The following is a 19,435-nucleotide window of genomic DNA, read 5'->3' as shown; positions in this document are numbered from 1 at the left end:
GTCACACTACACCTGGAAGAGAAGACTGCCGGCATCAGCGATAATAGGCAGTCTTCTCTTCCGGGTGTAGTGTGATGTAATCGGCGCAGGCACACTGAGGAAGGAGCTGGCAAGCGCGCGTCCTTCACTCAGAACGCCTGCGCAGATCGAGGAACGTTACGGCGCGGGAATTCAGCAGCAGACTCGGCCAGCGGGAGGAGGAGAGCGCTCGCTGGCCCTGTCTATCAATAGGAGATGGGGCGTGTCTAGAAGCGGCAGATGCGGCGGCTACCAGCAAGTACACGCCCAACTTGCTGGTAGTGAAGAAATTTGCATGTGATAAAAGTATGATTTTTACAAGAAATAAGCAACAGACAAAGGTAGGACATGTATGATTGCACTCAGCTGACATTAGCAAATCGCAAATGTTGGCTAATGAAAATTGCACAATGGGGGGGTGACAGAAGCCCCTTAACGCCAACTAGGCTCTACAGAATGGGCCCAGCATCATCGACTGCATGCCCGCGATGTGGGGAACTAGATGCAGACTTCTGGCACATGATATGGAGTTGCAGCCTAATAGCTACATTCTGGAGGGACGTCACTGTTTTTCTCTCCAATTTGTTGCCGGTTCAGATAGACTGCACCTCTGAGATTTGCCTGCTGGGACTTATAAACGAAGATAACTGGGATCACTACATGATAATATTTTTGAGAGAGTCATTATTTATGGCACGTAAATGTATTGCCCTGAGATGGTATGACCCCAGTACACCAACCCCATCCATGTGGAGATTACAAATAAATCAAATTATACCATATTTAGTGTCGGTGTTTAAACACCGTAACAAACCTCAAAAATGTTAAAAGGTCTGGGGCCTATGGTGCAGCTTTATGCACACGTTGTACTCAGCCGATCCTCGGATCGGTCGGTTTAGTGGAGTCACAGGAATGTTCTGTACAAACTTCTAACAAAAGATAGGTAATTTTACAGCAATGCAGTGGATGATTGAAATACATACACAAAATGGACCTGTTATACCTGTTTGTATTCTGATATGCAACACGATTGTAAGATGTTGATGTTCTTTCTTATATGTCAATAAAAGAGTTAAAAAAATTATATACATAAATGTAGAGTTATGCACTTGGGGGCTAATAATCTACATGCAGCATATGTCCTAGGGGGAGTAAAACTGGGAGAGCCACTTGTTGAGAAGGATCTAGGTGTATTAGTAGATCATAGACTTAATAACATCATGCAATGCCAGTAAGCTGCCTCTAAGAATTTTGTCATGTATTAAAAGCAGTATGGACTCGCGAGACAGGGATGTAAAATTGCCACTATACAAAGCATTGGTGCAATCTCAACTGGAATATGCGGTTCAATTCTGGGCACCAGTCCATGAAAAGAATGCCCTGGAGTTTGAAAAAGTACAGAGGAGCGCATTTTGTGTTAAACCCCCTCAAAAAACAAGGGGCCCTCCCTACGCATGGGGGGGGGATTCAGTTATAAGAAGCGACAAGCAATCTTTACAGTAAGATCTGTGAATCTCTGGAATAGCCGCAGGAGCTGGTCACAGCAAATACAGTAGATGGCTTTTAAAAAAAAAAAGGCTTAGATGACTACTTACCGTATTTCAAAATAACATTGAGGCTTATGACAATGTAGAGAAATCTGGAGATGGACATTGATCCAGGGATTTGTTCGATGTGGATCGATATAGCAGGATTACAGGTTGGACTTGATGGTCTATGTAACCTGTAGCCCCAAACGGTGCCTAAAGACCCTCCCCCATGCCCTCATACTGACTTGTCAATGAAAATAATGAAACTGTTATGGCTGCTGAAATGTGGAGAAGCAAAAGCATTAGTACATCATTAAAAGGGATGGACAGTTTGTAAGAATGATGCCAGATATGTCGTAATGTGTTTCTTGTATGTCGCACAATATGTTACCCCTGCCGTGCTGTGGAAAGTCCTCGGGTCCCCATCTGTGGGCTTCATAAACATCAGCACCTGTCCACTGCTGTGTCCATAGAGGTTCAAGATTGCAGCAGTGATATGATTTACCCCATCACTGCTGTCTGTGCTGCCCCTGGATCCTCTTCTTGCACATGCATTGAAGAATAGATGAACTGTATGCAAGCGCAGAAGAAGATCCATCCAGGGGCAGCAAAGACAGCGATGACGTGACTCATCCATCTAGACACAGCGGGGGAGATAAGTACTGATGATATTGCAGCCCGCAGATGGAGACCCGAGGACTTACTGCAGCGCGGCAGGGGTAAGATATTAGGTGGCATGCATGTAAGTCACAGAAGAAATACATTATCTGACGTAATTCTTTCTAATTGGCCTCTTTAAGACCCAACAGCATGGTCATTAAAAGGCTTAAACTCTCCTGCTTCTTGATAAGCTGCAAGATATATGTTTGATAGAAGGACGAGACAGATGGAAGGCAGTGTGACTGGAGAATCAGACTACACAAGGTTTGTCTGTAGTCTGTTACCATGGAGACACACAGGTCTACACAGAAGCTGTAGACACAAAACAATGGTATTTTAAGCTGCTTCATTTTCCATTCTAGATGCATTGGACAAATGCATTGGATTCCAATGTGTTTATCGTATTTAATGTGACCCACATTTACTAGTGTGAGTGCACCTAGACATAGTCGGACTCTGTGCCAAATGTTTGCGCATTTTTGGGCTTGTCTAGAATAAATCTTTGCCTAGTTTGCCCAGGGGTGTGACACAGCGGGAAAAGGGAGTGAGGCCTAAGATGCCACGTTTTGTGTCAAAATTGCATCACAATGCGGCGCAAAATTCCGTTGCTTACTAAGTCGACCAATTATTGGTGTACAGTCTGACCAAAGTGTCTATCCCTGCACCAGATTTCTTATCCAGCCTGAGACCTGTGATACATTAGGTGAAGGTCTAGACAGCCTAGAGGATTAGTAAATCCACCCCAGTGTCTGCACTTTTTCAGAGAGTTGTCCTTTAAGGCCTCCTTCACATCAGTCTGGCATGGACGGCCACCAGTGATGCAGAACCATTATGATGCATGCAGCGGATGGCACATTTCAGTTTTGCAGACTCCTTTGCCCTGTGTTTTCTTCTCCGTGAAGAACGTTGATCTCTTGTCGTGTGACTTGAGGGAGACATCATTTTCTTTGACCTTGAAGAATAAATCTTCTTTATATTTACCGGCGTATACGTAGGTTTTCACGGTTTACGTGATTTGCGGGTCTTTGAATGTCAGCGTTACATTGCTTCGCTTAATAAAATTTTGTGCTGTATTCACGATCCACTTCTTATATATTATCTTTCAATCGACCCAGTATCAGCAACGCCAAAATGATTGAGACCGCTCAGCATTTCCTGAGCGTTTTTCATCTCTGTAAGCTTCACTCCATTGGAGAAAGAGAAAGGTTTACAGCAATTACCCGAGCTCACCAACTAAGAGCTGAGTTTGTAAACCTGGGTGGAGGCGAGTGCATGTGCTTCCTGCTGCCTAGAATACCAAGCAGCTGTTGTGAGTGCCTGCCGGTGATGTAGCGACATTCCCGTGCCCGACGCAGACCACCTCGTCTTGTTTTTTCACCTGTTTTTGCTGACTCTGGCTTTCTCCTCTCCGCAGCTCTCCTGGTCGCATCCAGAATGCACGACTTTCGACGAACTATTAAAGAGGTCATCAGAGTTGTAAAAGTGTGCGAGTCCACCCTGAGAAAAAGGTGAGCGTGTGACCAATTAACCTCAGACGTTGTCTAGGAAATACCGGAGCTTCTGCATCGTTACCATGCTGGACAGTATTAACAATCATTGAACAGTCTGTGTATGAACACAATGAAGGCTCTGCAGGTTTAAAGGGGTTTGCCCATGCCACACGTTGGTGGCATATTGCTAGGATATGCCACTAATGTTTGATAGGTGTGGGTCCCACCTCTGGACCCACAAGTATCTATAGATTTTATGTGGGAGTGCTGAAAATAGCCTAGCAGCGCACTCGGCTATACTTGGAATTCCCGTAAAAATTAGTGGTAAGCGCACTTCGCAAGTGCAAACGCCACTCTATTTACTTCTACAGGGCCGATAGAAAAAGCTGAGCTAGCCAAGCGTGGCTGTTTTCGGCTCTCCCATAGAAATAAATGGAGGGCGTCCACTTTGTGAAGTTCTAGACATGGGTCCAGAGGTGGGACCCTCATCTATCAGACATTGGTGGCATATCCTAGCAATATGCCGCCATTGTTTGAGAGGACACAACCCCCTTTAAAGGGGTATTGCCATCTTGGACATTGTCTGATAGGTGTGGGTCCCACCGCTGGAGCCCGCATTTATACTTAGAACGGAGCCAGCAAAGTGCTGTAGGGTGAACCTCGTGTGCACTGCTGCCCTCCATTCATTTATATGGGTCTGCTGAGAATAGGTGAGTGGTGCGCTCAGCTATTTTCAGAACTCCCATTGAAGTGACTGGGAAGTGCATCGGCAGTCCCATAGAAATGAATGGAGGATGGCAGTGCACACAAGGCCCACCCTTTGGCACTTTGCGGGCTCCATTCTAAGTATAGGTGCGAGTCGTGCCGATCAGACATTGGGGGCATATCCTAGCGATATGCCCCTAATGTCCAAGATCGGAATACTCCTTTCAGGCCTTATTCACATGGCAGTTAACGTATGTCACTCGGCTGTTCAGAGCAGTGACAGCCTGTGGGTGTATTCACATGTTCGTTTTTTTTTTTTTTCAAGGACCATGAATACTGGTCATCAAAAAATATAACATGCTCTACAGCACCCATACCAGTGATGAGGGGAGTTTTTATTGGCCGTTTTTCGGAAAGGCATTCCTGAGTTTAACTGTGTTTATCAGTAGTTTTTTTTTCTTCTACCCTGACCATTACTGATTCTTAAAGAGAAATGCTCCAAAATAATTCTGTATAATGACCCAACACTTGACCAGGACGAGCGGTCAGGTTCTGGTTGTAAATAGTGAATTAACTGCTGACTTCAAAAGATGGAAGGACGGATAGAGATGAAGGTAGATGGCGATATAGATAGATAGATGCTGATCAATAAATGTAGATTTAAAAAGATGGACGATGGAAAGGTAGAGACAGACAGATATGAGATAGATATGAGAGAGATGCAGGTACAGTAGTAACTATATAGACAAGACTAGCTGAGGTCCAGAGGTCCTGTTTTAGGCCGGACAGTCCGGCTTTCAGACTCCCTGTACTCCGTCCAGCGCAGGGCCTGGACAGACACAAGGATATCCTTTTGAACAGCTCACTCTCAGACAGCAGCACTGTGCTGTCTGAGCATGAGCTGCAGGGAGAAAGTCACCCTCCCTCCCACCCCTGTAGCTGGCAGAAGTTGATTTTTACCTTCAGGGGGCGTGGCTTAGCAGGACCTGGGGATGGGGTTTTTAAGTCCGTCTTTTGAGGGTGGCCTGAATGGCCCCCCTACCTGCCCCTTAACTATGCCCTTCACACCACTCCATTCCCTTAACAGTGTCATCCACAGCGCCCTGCCCCTTTAAGGCTGACCTACAGCAGTGAATAAAAATGGCTGGGTTGTTATGGAAACTTGGTGTAAAACTGTGTGTTTGTGGAGACTAAGGGCCTACGAGCTTCTATTGTCTGATAATGGCCGTGTGACCAGGCTTCTATTGGCTAATGCATTTATGGGGAATATCTCAGGAACGGTACATGCTAGAGAGCTGAGACCTGGCCTAAAACCGTCCCGGACACCTGATGTACCTGTGTGTCAAATTTCATGATTGTAAATGCGACGGTGCGGATTCCTTTAGCGGACACACACACACATACACTCAGCTTTATATATTAGATATTATGTCCATACCTTGCCCTCATAGATCTCGTCACCATGACTGACTATAATCCTGTCAATGACTAAACCTTGCAGGCATCTATTAATGTGGAGGCATTATACGGCAGTATTCCACATCATCACTGGGGACCCGTTTCTCAGGAGCAGGGACACACGATTTCGGACCCACAGCGGTTTATTTTACAGCTCCTGGAGTTCATTTTGACACTCAATTTTTCACTTTTGAATCCCAATTCTATCACCAGCTCAGGGGCACAGTGATGGGTATCCCCTGTGCCCCATCCTATGCAAAGGTTTTCCTTGGCTGGTTTTGAGGATCCTGTTGTTTTTCGGGATGAGTAGGAGATGTGGGCCCCCAGGATTCTTTTCTGGGGGCGCTACATTGACAGTATGGTGGTACTATGGCATGGTTCAGATAAGTCTTTCAGAGAGTTGTGACACTACTCCTCTAAAATCAGATAAGATTCTCATGTAACGCTGATCAGCATACCATCCCTTTTTTAGATATTTCTCATCCACAAGAGAGGTGGCAGTTTATCAACAGAAATATATCGTAAACCAACTGCCACAAATAGTCACTTGTGATGGGAAAGTTATCGTCCACTGATTCTTAGAAAAGGCGTACCAAAGGGTCAATATTTTAGGATTAGAAGAAACTGTTCCACCACATTTAGGACACAGGCCAATGAGATTCGTCAGACGTTCTCCTGGAAAGGATATTTTGCAGAGAGTTTTTCAGCATTCTCTACAAGGTAATAGACGTGAGCTGCTGCACCCTAAGAATTAGGAAGATGCCCAAAAAGTGATCAGACTTGTGGGTACATTTGATAAACAAAATAACATAGTAATAGGGCCTATCCTTAGGAGATTTTAGGGTGTATTTTATCAGATCCAGGGGTATTGCCATCTAGGACATTGGGGGCATATTGCCACTTTATTTCAGTGGGACTTATGAAAACAGCCAAGCATGCTGCTTGGTGTAGGCATATGGTTAGACGGTAAACCCATGAGCTGACGGGGAGCAGCCAATAGCAGGCCACGACGGGGACGAGCCCCATTGAGGCTGGTCACCCTTGCGGTTTACTATAGAAAGGTTGTACAGCTAGGAGAGCAAAAAGTTTTAAGGCAAGAGACAAAGGTAATTTTTTAATTGCAATTAAATGTGGAGGAAACATCCAGTAGAAATGTCAGATGGATAATTAGAAAAACCTCATCATCTTATATAAATATTGCAGTTTTCATGACATGATATTTCTGCTTTACATTGGCTCTAAATTCTCGAAGAATTGCCTTTAGGCTAAGTTCGCCCTATTGGACCATGCTGATTTGAAGGGAACCTGTCACCAGGATTTTGTGTATAGAGCTGAGGACATGGGTTGCTAGATCGCCACTAGCACATCCGCAATATCCATTCCCCATAGCTCTGTGTGCTTTTATTGTGTAAAAAAAACCGATTTGATACATATGCAAATTAACCTGAGATGAGTCCTGCCAGGGTCGGGGGGCGCCTTGGGGACAGTGACGGTACCGGTCCGGGAACTCCAGGACCAGCTCACATGGAGGAGATCGGGCGCAGCACTTGGTCATCAGTGAAACCGCCAGCCCGCTGGTTAGTGCCGCAATGTATGCACGGGCTGGCTGCTTCACTGAAGGGTACCGTGAGTGCTGCCAGCCCATTCTCCCATTGTTTTATGGCAGCTCAGGAGCAGTTAGTGAGAGCTCCTGAGCTGCATTAAGTTACACATTTGGGCCACATTAGTTTTATAAGACGCACTAACTTTTTAGTGCGTCTTATAAAGCGAAAAATGCGGTATCCTCATTTCACTGGTTCTTTTCTGGCCCTTTGGTTACAATAAAAACAATCTCTGCCCCTCCCCCTGCTCTGCTAAGGGAGTGGCTACAAGAGCTTCCCTGAGTTACATGTCTGCAGCATGTTGTATGTGAAGGACTACAAGACCCATCTGTATAATGACACTGCTAAGGGAGTGGATACAAGAGCTGCCCTGAGTGCTGGGAGAATCAACAGCAACTTGTAAATGGAGAACTACAAGTCCCACCTGTATAATGACACTGCTAATACACACAGGATCTTCCCCCTACCTTCTTGTGCAATGCTCTCTCTAGTCTGTCGGCTCCAGTGCCCAGCATTGTCTCCTCACTGCCTGCAGCTACCCAGTTCTGTGCAGCTGAAGGGGTTAAGAATCCTAGGAGAGAGCAAACAGCCCGGCAGTGAAGGGGGGCGTGGCCAGCACAGTGACGTCTCAAACTTTATCAGAGCAGGGAGAGAAGCAGACATCACAGGTCATGTGACCCTCAGTCAAATCTGATAAACCAGGCACTGCAGATAAAATGAGTTAATTATAAAGTTGTTATATTTGCTTAGTTAGGAACATAGAACAAAAAAAATAACTCAGACAACCCCTTTAAGTGTGTTAGACCCCCCCTTTTTTTTCTTTTTTTTTTTTTTTTTTTTTATGCGTCTGATAACTGGGGGTGGTCTACCGGAAAGTGGGCTTGGCTTACAATGTCACAATGTGTGCCAAAAATGCTCCAAAGTTTTGGTGCATGATTCTGAAGCAAAGTTTGCCAACTACCAGGTGGCGCAAACTTAGGGCAGCCAAACACACATACAAGCTGTCGGCTGAACGATTGTTCACCCCGACAGCTATCCCTCCAGGCTCCCTAGCTATACACATTCGACTTGGCCAAAAGTATGCTGCTAAACAACCCTATACAGAGAGATGGGGGAAAACTGCTACCAAACAACTCTATACAGAGAAAAGGGGAAAAGCTGCTGCCAAACAACTCTATAGAGAGAGAGAAGGGGGAAAGCTGCTGCCAAACAACTCTACACAGAGAAAGGGGGGAAATCTTCTGCCAAACAACTCTACACAGAGAGAGGGGGGAAAGCTGCTGCCAAACAACTCTATACAAAGAAAAGGGAAAAAGCTGCTGCCAAACAACTCTATAGAGAGAAAAGGGAGAAAGCTTCTGCCAAACAACTCTATAGAGAGAGAAAGCTTCTGCCAAACAACTCTATAGAGAGAGAAAGCTTCTGCCAAACAATTCTATAGAGATAGAAAGCTTCTGCCAAACAACTCTATACAAAGAAAAGGGAAAAAGCTGCTGCCAAACAACTCTATAGAGAGAAAAGGGAGAAAGCTTCTGCCAAACAACTCTATAGAGAGAAAAGGGAGAAAGCTTCTGCCAAACAACTCTATAGAGAGAGAAAGCTTCTGCCAAACAACTCTATAGAGAGAGAAAGCTTCTGCCAAACAACTCTATAGAGAGAAAGCTTCTGCCAAACAATTCTATAGAGATAGAAAGCTTCTGCCAAACAACTCTATACAAAGAAAAGGGAAAAAGCTGCTGCCAAACAACTCTATAGAGAGAAAAGGGAGAAAGCTTCTGCCAAACAACTCTATAGAGAGAAAAGGGAGAAAGCTTCTGCCAAACAACTCTATAGAGAGAGAAAGCTTCTGCCAAACAACTCTATAGAGAGAGAAAGCTTCTGCCAAACAACTCTATAGAGAGAGAAAGCTTCTGCCAAACAATTCTATAGAGATAGAAAGAAAGCTTCTGCCAAACAACTCTATACAGAGAAAAGGGAGAAAGCTTCTGCCAAATATCTCTATACAGAGAAAAGGGAAAATGCTTCTGCCAAACAACTCTCTATAGAGATAGAAAGCTTCTGCCAAACAACTCTATACAGAGAGAAGGGAGAAAGCTTCTGCCAAACAACTCTATACAGAGAAAGGGGGGAAAGCTGCTGCCAAACAACTCTATACAGAGAAAGAGGGGAAAGCTGCTGCCAAACAACTCTATACAGAGAAAAGGGAAAAAGCTGCTGCCAAACATCTCTATACAGAGAAAGAGGGGAAAGCTGCTGCCAAACATCTCTATACAGAGAAAAGGGAAAAAGCTGCTGCCAAACAACTCTATACAGAGAAAAGGGAAAAAGCTGCTGCCAAACAACTCTATAGAGAGAAAAGGGAAAAAGCTGCTGCCAAACAACTCTATACAGAGAAAAGGGAAAAAGCTGCTGCCAAACATCTCTATACAGAGAAAGAGGGGAAAGCTGCTGCCAAACAACTCTATACAGAGAAAAGGGAAAAAGCTGCTGCCAAACAACTCTATAGAGAGAAAAGGGAAAAAGCTGCTGCCAAACAACTCTATACAGAGAAAAGGGAAAAAGCTGCTGCCAAACATCTCTATACAGAGAAAGAGGGGAAAGCTGCTGCCAAACATCTCTATACAGAGAAAAGGGAAAAAGCTGCTGCCAAACAACTCTATAGAGAGAAAAGGGAAAAAGCTGCTGCCAAACAACTCTATAGAGAGAAAAGGGAAAAAGCTGCTGCCAAACAACTCTATAGAGAGAAAAGGGAAAAAGCTGCTGCCAAACAACTCTATAGAGAGAGAAAGCTTCTGCCAAACAACTCTATACAGAGAAAGGGGGGAAAGCTGCTGCCAATCAACTCTATACAGAGAAAGGAGAGAGTTTCTGCCAAACAACTCTATAGAGAGAGAAAAGGGAGAAAGCTGCTGCCAAACAACTCTATACAGACAGAAGGGAGAAAGCTTCTGCCAAACAACTCTAGCGGTGACTTACCGGTATCTTCCAGGAGAACAAAAGGATTGGTGAAAATATTTGCTTCTGCCAATCCTTCGTCATCTGTCGAGGGAGAGTCCGGAGCCCCCCACATACATTAGCGTGTCAGATGACAATACATTAATGTGTATGGGAACCTAAAAAGGTGGATTTAGATGGGCAGACTATCGGGAACGAATGTTCCTGCGAATGTTCGTTCCCAACAATCTGCCCATGTAAAGGTGCCGCCAATCCTGATCCAGTCCTTGTGCAGGCCCCTAAATCATCATTTCCAGGCAGCAGATGTTTGTTTAGATCGCACAATCTGCTTCCCGGAAATGATGTGGATGTCGTCCTCATACAATGGAGGTGATGCATGCCTTTAGTCTAAAGGTGTGCCATATTTATCTTCCGATATTAGCCACTATGATAAATCTGGGGCATTTTTAGACTGTTTAATAATAAGACAGGATTAGCAAATCTGCCCTAATGTGGATATTCAACAGTCCGATAGATTTTGATTGTAGCGGCAGTGCGCATGGCCGCCCACCACCTGATTGAAATTCTTGACCCCCGCGATCATACATTTTATCGCTTATACTGTGTTTAGTGGGATACCTCTTTAATTTTAATTCATAATATGATCATTAATAGTACTGATGAGTGCAACAAAGCAATAACATCCCCCTAATCGCCCATCAGAAGTGTTCTGTGTATGTGACAGAAGGCTTGATCGGAACAGATGAACCCCCCCCCCCCCCCCTCCCCGATGCATTCCCCGTTGGAGCGTCCTCCGCAGGATAATTTTATTTTATTTTTTTCTAAATGTGCGTTCCCATGCTGTGCAGCTAAAAGGCCAAATTTTAAAGCCTTTGAATCCTTCTCGAATGAAAGATTAAAAGAGAAATGTAGCGACTTGGAGGCTTTCCATCAGCCGACTCCCCGCAGAGGTGCCTATGAAATGACGGCCGATGCGGTCCGCTGCCTAAATGCACTTGTGGTGTCACCTGATCTCTGGGGGTTGTGTGAGTGCTCCGCCATCCAGCCCTGCTTTATGTCCTGCCGTTTCTAAATGCTATATGCAGTGATTAGGGCAGCCAGCCGTTCTTAATAGGAAAAAAAAATATAAAATTGGAGGAGTAATGGCTGCAATGTCATTTATAAAACAAGGGCATTTACTCGCCACCATCAACCTGTTTGATTATGGATCATGATTAAGGATCTGCGCCTATAGCGAAAGCACGGTTCCTGTTTATTCCTGCCCCGCTGTTTACACCAGTCATTCACCTCCTCCTCATCTGAAGTGACAGCCTGATTTCCTTTGACAAAAGGTAAAAGAGCGAACTGAATCTTTTATGCCGGGGAAGCAGAAGATGAAGATAATACAGTATTCGCTGCGCCGCTCCGCAAAACCCGATTGTCAGTTTTTACAATGATCCCGTGTCCCTTTTATCCTGGGTGTTTACACTTATTATAGGAGGGAAATTAGGTTTTTTACCGTTTTCTTCAATAACTCCTGTAGAATTGATTTTGTCAGGGCAATGAACACAGTAAAAATAAAGATCTGTATGAGACTTTTAATATTACGGCCGGAATGGTTAGTTTGCAGTTTTCTCGGTTCTGTTTAAAAAAGAAAGCATGTACATGCTGAATACATAACCCGTACCCATCATCTGTCAGCTAAACCAGTATTCTGGGATTTTATTACAGCTTCAACTCCTTAAGGACACAGCCTTATTTCACCTTAAGGACCAGGCCATTTTTTGCAAATCTGACCAGTGTCACTTTAAGTGGTGATAACTTTAAAACGCTTTGACTTATCCAGGCCATTATGAGATTGTTTTTTCGTCACATATTGTACTTCATAACGCTGGTAAAATGAAGTAAAAATATTCATTTTTATTTCTAAAAAAAAACAACCAAATTTAGCAAAATTTCTTAAGAAATTGCAATTTTACAAGTTTCAATTTCTCTACTTCTATAATACATAGTAATACCTCCAAAAATAGTTATTACTTTACATTCCCCATATGTCTACTTCATGTTTGGATCATTTTGGGAATTATATTTTATTTTTTTGGGGATGTTACAAGGCTTAGAAGTTTAGAAGCAAATCTTGGAATTTTTCAGAAATTTTCAAAAACCCAATTTTTATGGACCAGTTCAGGTCTGAAGTCATTTTGCGAGGTTTACATAATAGAAACCACCCATTCTAGAAACTACACCCCTCAAGGTATTCAAAACTGATTTTACAAACTTTGTTAACCCTTTAGGTGTTCCACAAGAATTAATGGAAAATAGAGATACAATTTAAAAAATTCACTTTTTTGTCAGATTTTCCATTTTAATAATTTTTTTCAGTTACAAAGAAAGGGTTAACAGCCAAACCAAACTGAATATTTATGGCCCTGATTCTATAGTTTACAGAAACACCCCATATGTGGTCGTAAACTGCTGTACGGGCACACGGCAGGGCGCGGAAGGAAAGGAATGCCATACGGGTTTTAGAAGGCAGATTTTGCTGGACTATTTTTTTTTTTTTTTGTCACCATGTCCCATTTGAAGCCCCTCTGATGCTTCCCTAGAGTAGAAACCCCCAAAAAGTTACCCCATTTTAGAAACTACGGGATAGGGTGGAAGTTTTTTTGGTACTAGTTTAGGGTACAATGATTTTTGGTTGCTCTATATTACACTTTTTGTGAGGCAAGATAACAAGAAATAGCTTTTTTGGCACCGTTTTAATTTTTTGTTATTTACAACATTCATCTGACCGGTTAGACCATGTGGTATTTTTATAGACCAGGTTGTCACGGATGCGGCGATACCTAATATGTATACTTTTTTTTTAATTTTATTTATGCAAGTTTTACACAATGATTTTTTTTTTTTAGAAGCAAAAAAATCCTCTTTTTAGTGTTTCCATAGTCTGAGAGCCATAATTTTTTCAGTTTTCGGGCGATTACCTTGGGTAGGGTATGATTCTTGCGGTATGAGATGATGTTTTACTGGCACTATTTTGGGGTGCGTGTGACTTTTTGAACGCTTGCTATTACACTTTTTGTGATGTAAGGTGACAAAAAATGGTTTATTTAGCACCGTTTTTATTTTTTACAGTGTTCATCTGAGGGGTTAGGTCATGTGATATTTTTATAGAGCCGATCGATACGGACGTGGCAATACCTAATATGTATACTCCCCCCCTATTTTTTACCAATTTTTTTTTAACTTTATTTGGGGAAAATGACGTTTTTGTTTATTTTTACTTGAAACTTTTATTTTTTGGGGGGAAAACTACATTTTTTTAACTTAATTTAGCCGAGGTGCCTGCTCAATGATTTGATACCTGTACGCCCTATGTCCTGAAGAGGTTAAAGGGCATCGGTCTGCAGGTTTGTACCTATGACACTGGCTGACTTGTTACATGTGCACTCGGCAGCTGAAGACATCTGTGTTGGTCCCATGTCCATATGTGCCCGCATTGCTGAGAAAAATGAGGTTTTAATATATGCAAATGAGCCTCTAGGAGCAACGGGGGTGTTGCTGTTACACCTAGAGGCTCAGCTCTCTCTGCATCTGCTGCGCCCCCTGCACTTTGACAGGCCCAGGCAGTGAAAACATCATCACGCATGGTCCTCACAAAGTGCAGGGGGCGTGGCAGTTACAGAGATAGCAGAGCCTCCAGGTGTAATGGCAACGCCCCCGTTGCTCCTAGAGGCTCATTTGCATATATTAAAATGTCATTTTTCACAGCTGCCAAGTGCACATGTAACAGGTCAGCCAGTGTCATAGGTACAAATCTGCTGACAGATGCCTTTTAAAGACCAATAACCTCTCCTGAAATGCAAGTAGTTACTAAAACTGACATTCCCAGTGTAATAACAATTCTGGAGCATCTATTATGACTGTATGATGTGCCATTCCTTTATTATTCCTGCTAAAAATTTTAACTGAACTTCCAGCAGTTTGCAGGTGTCCCTGCACAATCTGACACAATAAATCAGTGCTGCCAGTGTCAGTGTGGGGACGCACCCCCAACTGGTAACTCCCAGCTGGACCTTTATTGCTGACTGCTGGCAATTCATTCACAAATTTTTAGTAGGAATAATGGAGGAATGGCACAACCTACAGTTGTAAGAACAGATGGGGAATGCAAGTTATTACTAAAACAGACATGAGAGGTGACAGGTTTTCTTGAAGACCAATGTAATTTGCAGGTCTTAGGCCCCCATGCAAAATCTGTAACAAGGCCCGCCACTTGCCATGTGCTATTTAGAACACTGATGTCGTCGTATGTGACAAGTGGGCCTCTGTACCTCTTCAGTCACCCTTATAGCTTCTCCCCTGTATGAAGGCCTTTTTTATGCTTTGTGTGCTGTTAAAGGGAACCTGTCATCAACTTTATGCTACCCATAGTAACGGCATCATAGTGTAGAGACAGGTGAGTTGATGTCAGCGGTCTGTCATTTAAAAGTAAGTGATTGCCGAGAACCAACATCACAATTATTGCAGACTGGGCCTGGAAAAGAGTCCCGGACACCTGAGAAGAGTCCTGGTTATACATGATCTCCTGCTCTCCTGCCCACCTGCTGATGGCTGACAGTCTTCTACCTAGTTTTCTCCCTTTCTCTCTAGGAGAGAACTGCCAATCATCAGCAGATGGGCGAGAGAGCAGGAGATTAGGAATAACCAGGACTCTTCTCAGGTAGATTTGACTATTTTTAAGGCCTGGGCTGCAGTGATTATGAGGCTGGTTCTCGGCAACCACTTACTTTTAGCTCATAAGTGAAATTCCGCTGAGATCAGCATTTCTGTCACTATTTTATGCTGCCCTCAGTGAGGTCAGCATAACGTTGATGACCGGTTCCCTTTAATGTGGTTGTCCGGTCCTGTGTTTGGCAAGCACTGACACTAACAGCACTTTGGGTAAAGCAACCATAGGACGGTTGGTGCAGGCTTCCTAAGGCTACTTTCACACTTGCGGCAGTGTGATCCGGCGGGCAGTTCCGTCGTCGGAACTGGCCGCCGGATCCGCCGATCTGCTGCTGACTGAAAGCATTTGTGAGACTGATCCGGATGCGGATCCGTCTCACAAATGCATTGCAAGGACAGATCTGTCTCTCCGCTTGTCATGCGGACCGACGGATCCGTCTTGTACATTTTTCTCATTTTTACCGATCTGCGCATGCCGGAACGACGGATCCGGCATTCCGGTATTCTGAATGCCGGATCCGGCGCTAATACATTCCTATGGGAAAAAATGCCGGATCCGGCGTTCAGGCAAGTCTTCAGTTTTTTTCGCCGGAGAGAAAACCGTAGCATGCTACGGTTTTCTCTTTTGCCTGATCAGTCAAAACGACTGAACTGAAGACATCCTGATGCAAACTGAACGGATTACTCTCCATTCAGAATGCATGGGGATAAAACTGATCAGTTCTTTTCCGGTATAGAGCCCCTGTGACGGAACTCTATGCCGGAAAAGAAAAACGCTAGTGTGAAAGTACCCTAATTAGGGTCCATTCACATGTTCGTAGAATGGATCCGGATCCGTTCCGCAACGTTGCGGAAGGGGTGCGAACCCATTCATTCTCTATGGGGCAGGAATAGAAGCGGACAGCACACAGTGCTTTCTGCATTCGCATTTCCGGAGCGCAGCCCCGAACTTCCGGTCCGCGGCTCTGGAAAAAAATAGAACATGTCCTATTCTTCTCCGCAGTTGCGTACAAGAATAGGCAGTTCTATGGGGGTGCCCGCCGGGTGTATTGCGGATCCGCAATACACTACGGATGTGTGAATGGACCCTTAATTAGTCTGGAGCAGATTTGTAGGTGTTGTGCACCTCGGCAGTTGTACTAAGTTCATTGCCCCCACATTTTGGTTACATGTCTTGCACCACATTTATAATGTGTTTTACACACTTTTTGCACATCACTAGACAAGAGGGCCTTTAAGGGAAAGTAGGTGTGGCTTGGGGTGAGGGGGCGTGGCCGAAAGCAACAACATGCGCTGAAGTGAGTCATTCAGTAAATTACATCTAATGTCCAAATTTATCATCCACCATGCGCCGCTGTGAGAAATCTAGCAAATCTTAAAACTGCGTCCTCTGAAGACGGGATTAGTAAATCTGTCCTATAATTATTGTCATGTTTTTCTCATTATTATTTTTTTACATATTTTTGTAGATTAACAGAATTTGAATACACACCAACGAGTCAGTTAACGATAGATGAATTCATGAAGATAGATTTGGAAAAGGAATGCGATCCCCCTTCCTTCACAGCAGGTCAGAAGAAGATCCGGATACAGCAGGTAAAGCCATTGCCACGTACTTGACTCTGCTACGGCTAACTCGCCTCATGCACGTGGCTGTAAGAATTTTACAGACCCAAATAAATGAATGGGGCCGCGTGCCATCCTAAAAAAAAAAATTCTGGATCGAACACTGACCAAATATATGGTCATGTGCATATGAGGCCTTATATTTAGTCTAGAAGAACCCCATGCTAATTAATTAAAGGAGTTGTCCCATTACAACAACAGTTGGTAGGTGATAAGTGCCTGATCGGTGGGGATTCTGACCACTGGGGCCCCTGCTGATCGTGACAACAGGGCCCTGTGTTTCCCCATCGAATGGTGCAGCAGACACGAATGTGTGCTGCTCCTCTATATGACTCTGTGGGACTGCTGGAAATAGCCAAGCACTTGTACTTCGCTGTCTCCAACATTCCCTTAGAGCTGAATGGATCAACAGACGCACATACATCTGCCACTCCATTCAAATGGGGGAACACTGCCCCTGTTCTTATGAGTAACAGGGTGGATAAGTTGTAATTAATAAACCTCTTTAAAGGGGTGGTCCACTTTAAACCCCCCCCCCCCTCCTGGGCAGACCTGCAAAGTTAATCATACTCCAGGCTCCTTTGCTCCTCGGGCCCACTGCTATCATGGACATCCGGGTTGACACCTGTGGCCAATCATTGGCTGCAGCAGTAGCCTGCCCTCTTTAGTCACATGACCAGTTGACACGACACAAGGGGAGCAGGTCACTGCTGTGACCAGCAGTTGGCTTCAGCGGCATCAAACTGGATGTTGACAGCGGGAGACCTAAGCGAGGCAGCCAGAGCCAGGGAGTGGAGAATTGAGTGCCAGTAAGAAGTAAGATTCCCTTTGCAGGTTTGCCAACCCCTTGAAGCTTTACTGATTCCATATACAAGATCTAAGGCTGGGTGAATAATGATATGTATTTACTAGACGCTGCCTCAACCTGTATTTGTCTAAGGCTTTGTTTACATGTTGCGAACCAGTTGCAATTTAAAACCCCTACACCAGGCATGGCCAACCTGAGGCTCTCCAGCTGTTGCAAAACTACAACTCCCAGCATGCTCAGACTGACTACAGCTATCAGCCTTCAGCAAAGCATGGTGGGAGTTGTAGTTTTACAACAGCTGGAGAGCCGCAGGTTGGCCATGCCTGCCCTACACAAACCACATGCATTTTTGCAGTGATCGCTGCTACCTACATTGTGATTTATTACAGTACATACAGGTCAGTAACACGGAGCCATTGTGCACTGCAGTCAGTCAGCAATCCTCCACTTTTCTCTTGCCCCATTCTGTAGGGAGATGTAAAAGTGACCTAACCCATGTGCTGAAATAATGCTGTAGATAATAGTGGCCGGACCCTCGCTAACAATCGTCCAATATTTGTCATTCCAGCTCGAGCAAGAATTGTCAAGAAAACTGGACGATGTGGAAGGTAATGCTGAGTAATTATCATTAAAGGTTATCCTTGATTCTGAAGGAAAATATGACTGCTTTCTTCCACCATGTCTGTCTGCAGTATGCATGTGGTGCTGCAGCCTGGTTCCATTGACATGAATGGAGCTGAGCTGCAATTGGCTTTACGTATCCTGTGGACAGTGGTTGTGCTGTTTTTGGATATCATTTTTTTTTTAAAAAGCAGCCATGGTCTCCTCATCTTGGAAACTCCTTTACTTAGTATGCAGCTGCCTTGGTTAGCGGCTTGTCCCTAAAGCCAGGCAAGGGGGCCGCACGTGTGCAGAGTGGTCTCCATTCAAGTGTGAATTACAGAAAGAGTTGAGTAACCTTGTTGTGTTGTAAATGTCCCAGATGAGAAAACTCGTTTAGCAAGCAATCTTCACGTGGACATTCACTGCTTTTCTGCTGGTGATTGTACCTGTTAATAAGGTTCCGTCTGTAGTCTAAAAGTCACGCTGAGAATATAGACAGATTTCAGTAATGCCATAAACTAGTGTGCAGTGGCCTAAGGCTACTTTCCCACTAGCGTTAATGTTTTCCGGTATTGAGATTTGTCAGTTTTGTCCCCATTCATTGTCAATGGGGACAAAACGTAACTGAACAGAACAGAATGCTCCAAAATGCATTCCGTTCTGTTCTCGTACCGGAGAGCAGTATGCTGCATGCTGTGGTTTGCTTTCCGTCCTGAAATGCGGAGCAAGACTGATCAGTCATGACCCACAATGTAAGTCAGTGGGGACGGATCAGTTTTCTATGACACAATCTGGAACAATAGAAAACTGATCCATCCCCCATTGACTTTCAATGGAGTTCATGACGGATCTGTCTTATGTTAGGAGATAATACCACCGGATCCGTTCATAACGGATGCAGACGGTTGTATTATCAGTAAAAGAAGCATTTTTGCTGAACCCTGTCCCATCCAGTAAAAACACTAGTGTGAAAGTAGCCTAAGAAGCTGCTCAGTGGCCTCTGGACTAAACTTAGCCCACATAGAGTGCCCCCCCATTGCCCATACGTAGTGGTGGAAACACGTGCCGGCGTCCATAGCCTTTCCAAGATGGCACTTCAGCCTGTACTGCGCATGCCCTGAAAACGGTCAGCGCAGACTCAGTCATTGGGCACTTCTGAAATTTGAGTCTGAAGTGGGCTGCCCCTGTAAATGATTGTCGCTCCTACAGGAAGATTGTAATTATGCAAAACAAATGTAGTCACATATCCGTTTTTATCAGATTTTTATTTAA

At 44.3% G+C, this 19,435-nt stretch overlaps 1 protein-coding gene across 1 annotated transcript in view; it reads left to right on the top strand.

Annotated features, from left to right (window-relative positions):
• BRF1 (BRF1 RNA polymerase III transcription initiation factor subunit) overlaps positions 1–19,435 on the top strand; it is a 266,657-nt gene that overhangs the window by 147,637 nt on the left and 99,585 nt on the right. Inside the window, exons 7-9 of the mRNA XM_044271525.1 lie at positions 3,622–3,715; positions 16,596–16,722; positions 18,129–18,168. Coding sequence (XP_044127460.1) covers positions 3,622–3,715; positions 16,596–16,722; positions 18,129–18,168 — 261 coding nt within the window. The remainder of the gene's footprint in view (positions 1–3,621; positions 3,716–16,595; positions 16,723–18,128; positions 18,169–19,435) is intronic.

Source organism: Bufo gargarizans, chromosome 11 (genome assembly GCF_014858855.1).
Source record: "Bufo gargarizans isolate SCDJY-AF-19 chromosome 11, ASM1485885v1, whole genome shotgun sequence".
NCBI lineage: Eukaryota > Metazoa > Chordata > Amphibia > Anura > Bufonidae > Bufo > Bufo gargarizans.
This window is presented reverse-complemented; position numbering and strand designations above follow the sequence as displayed.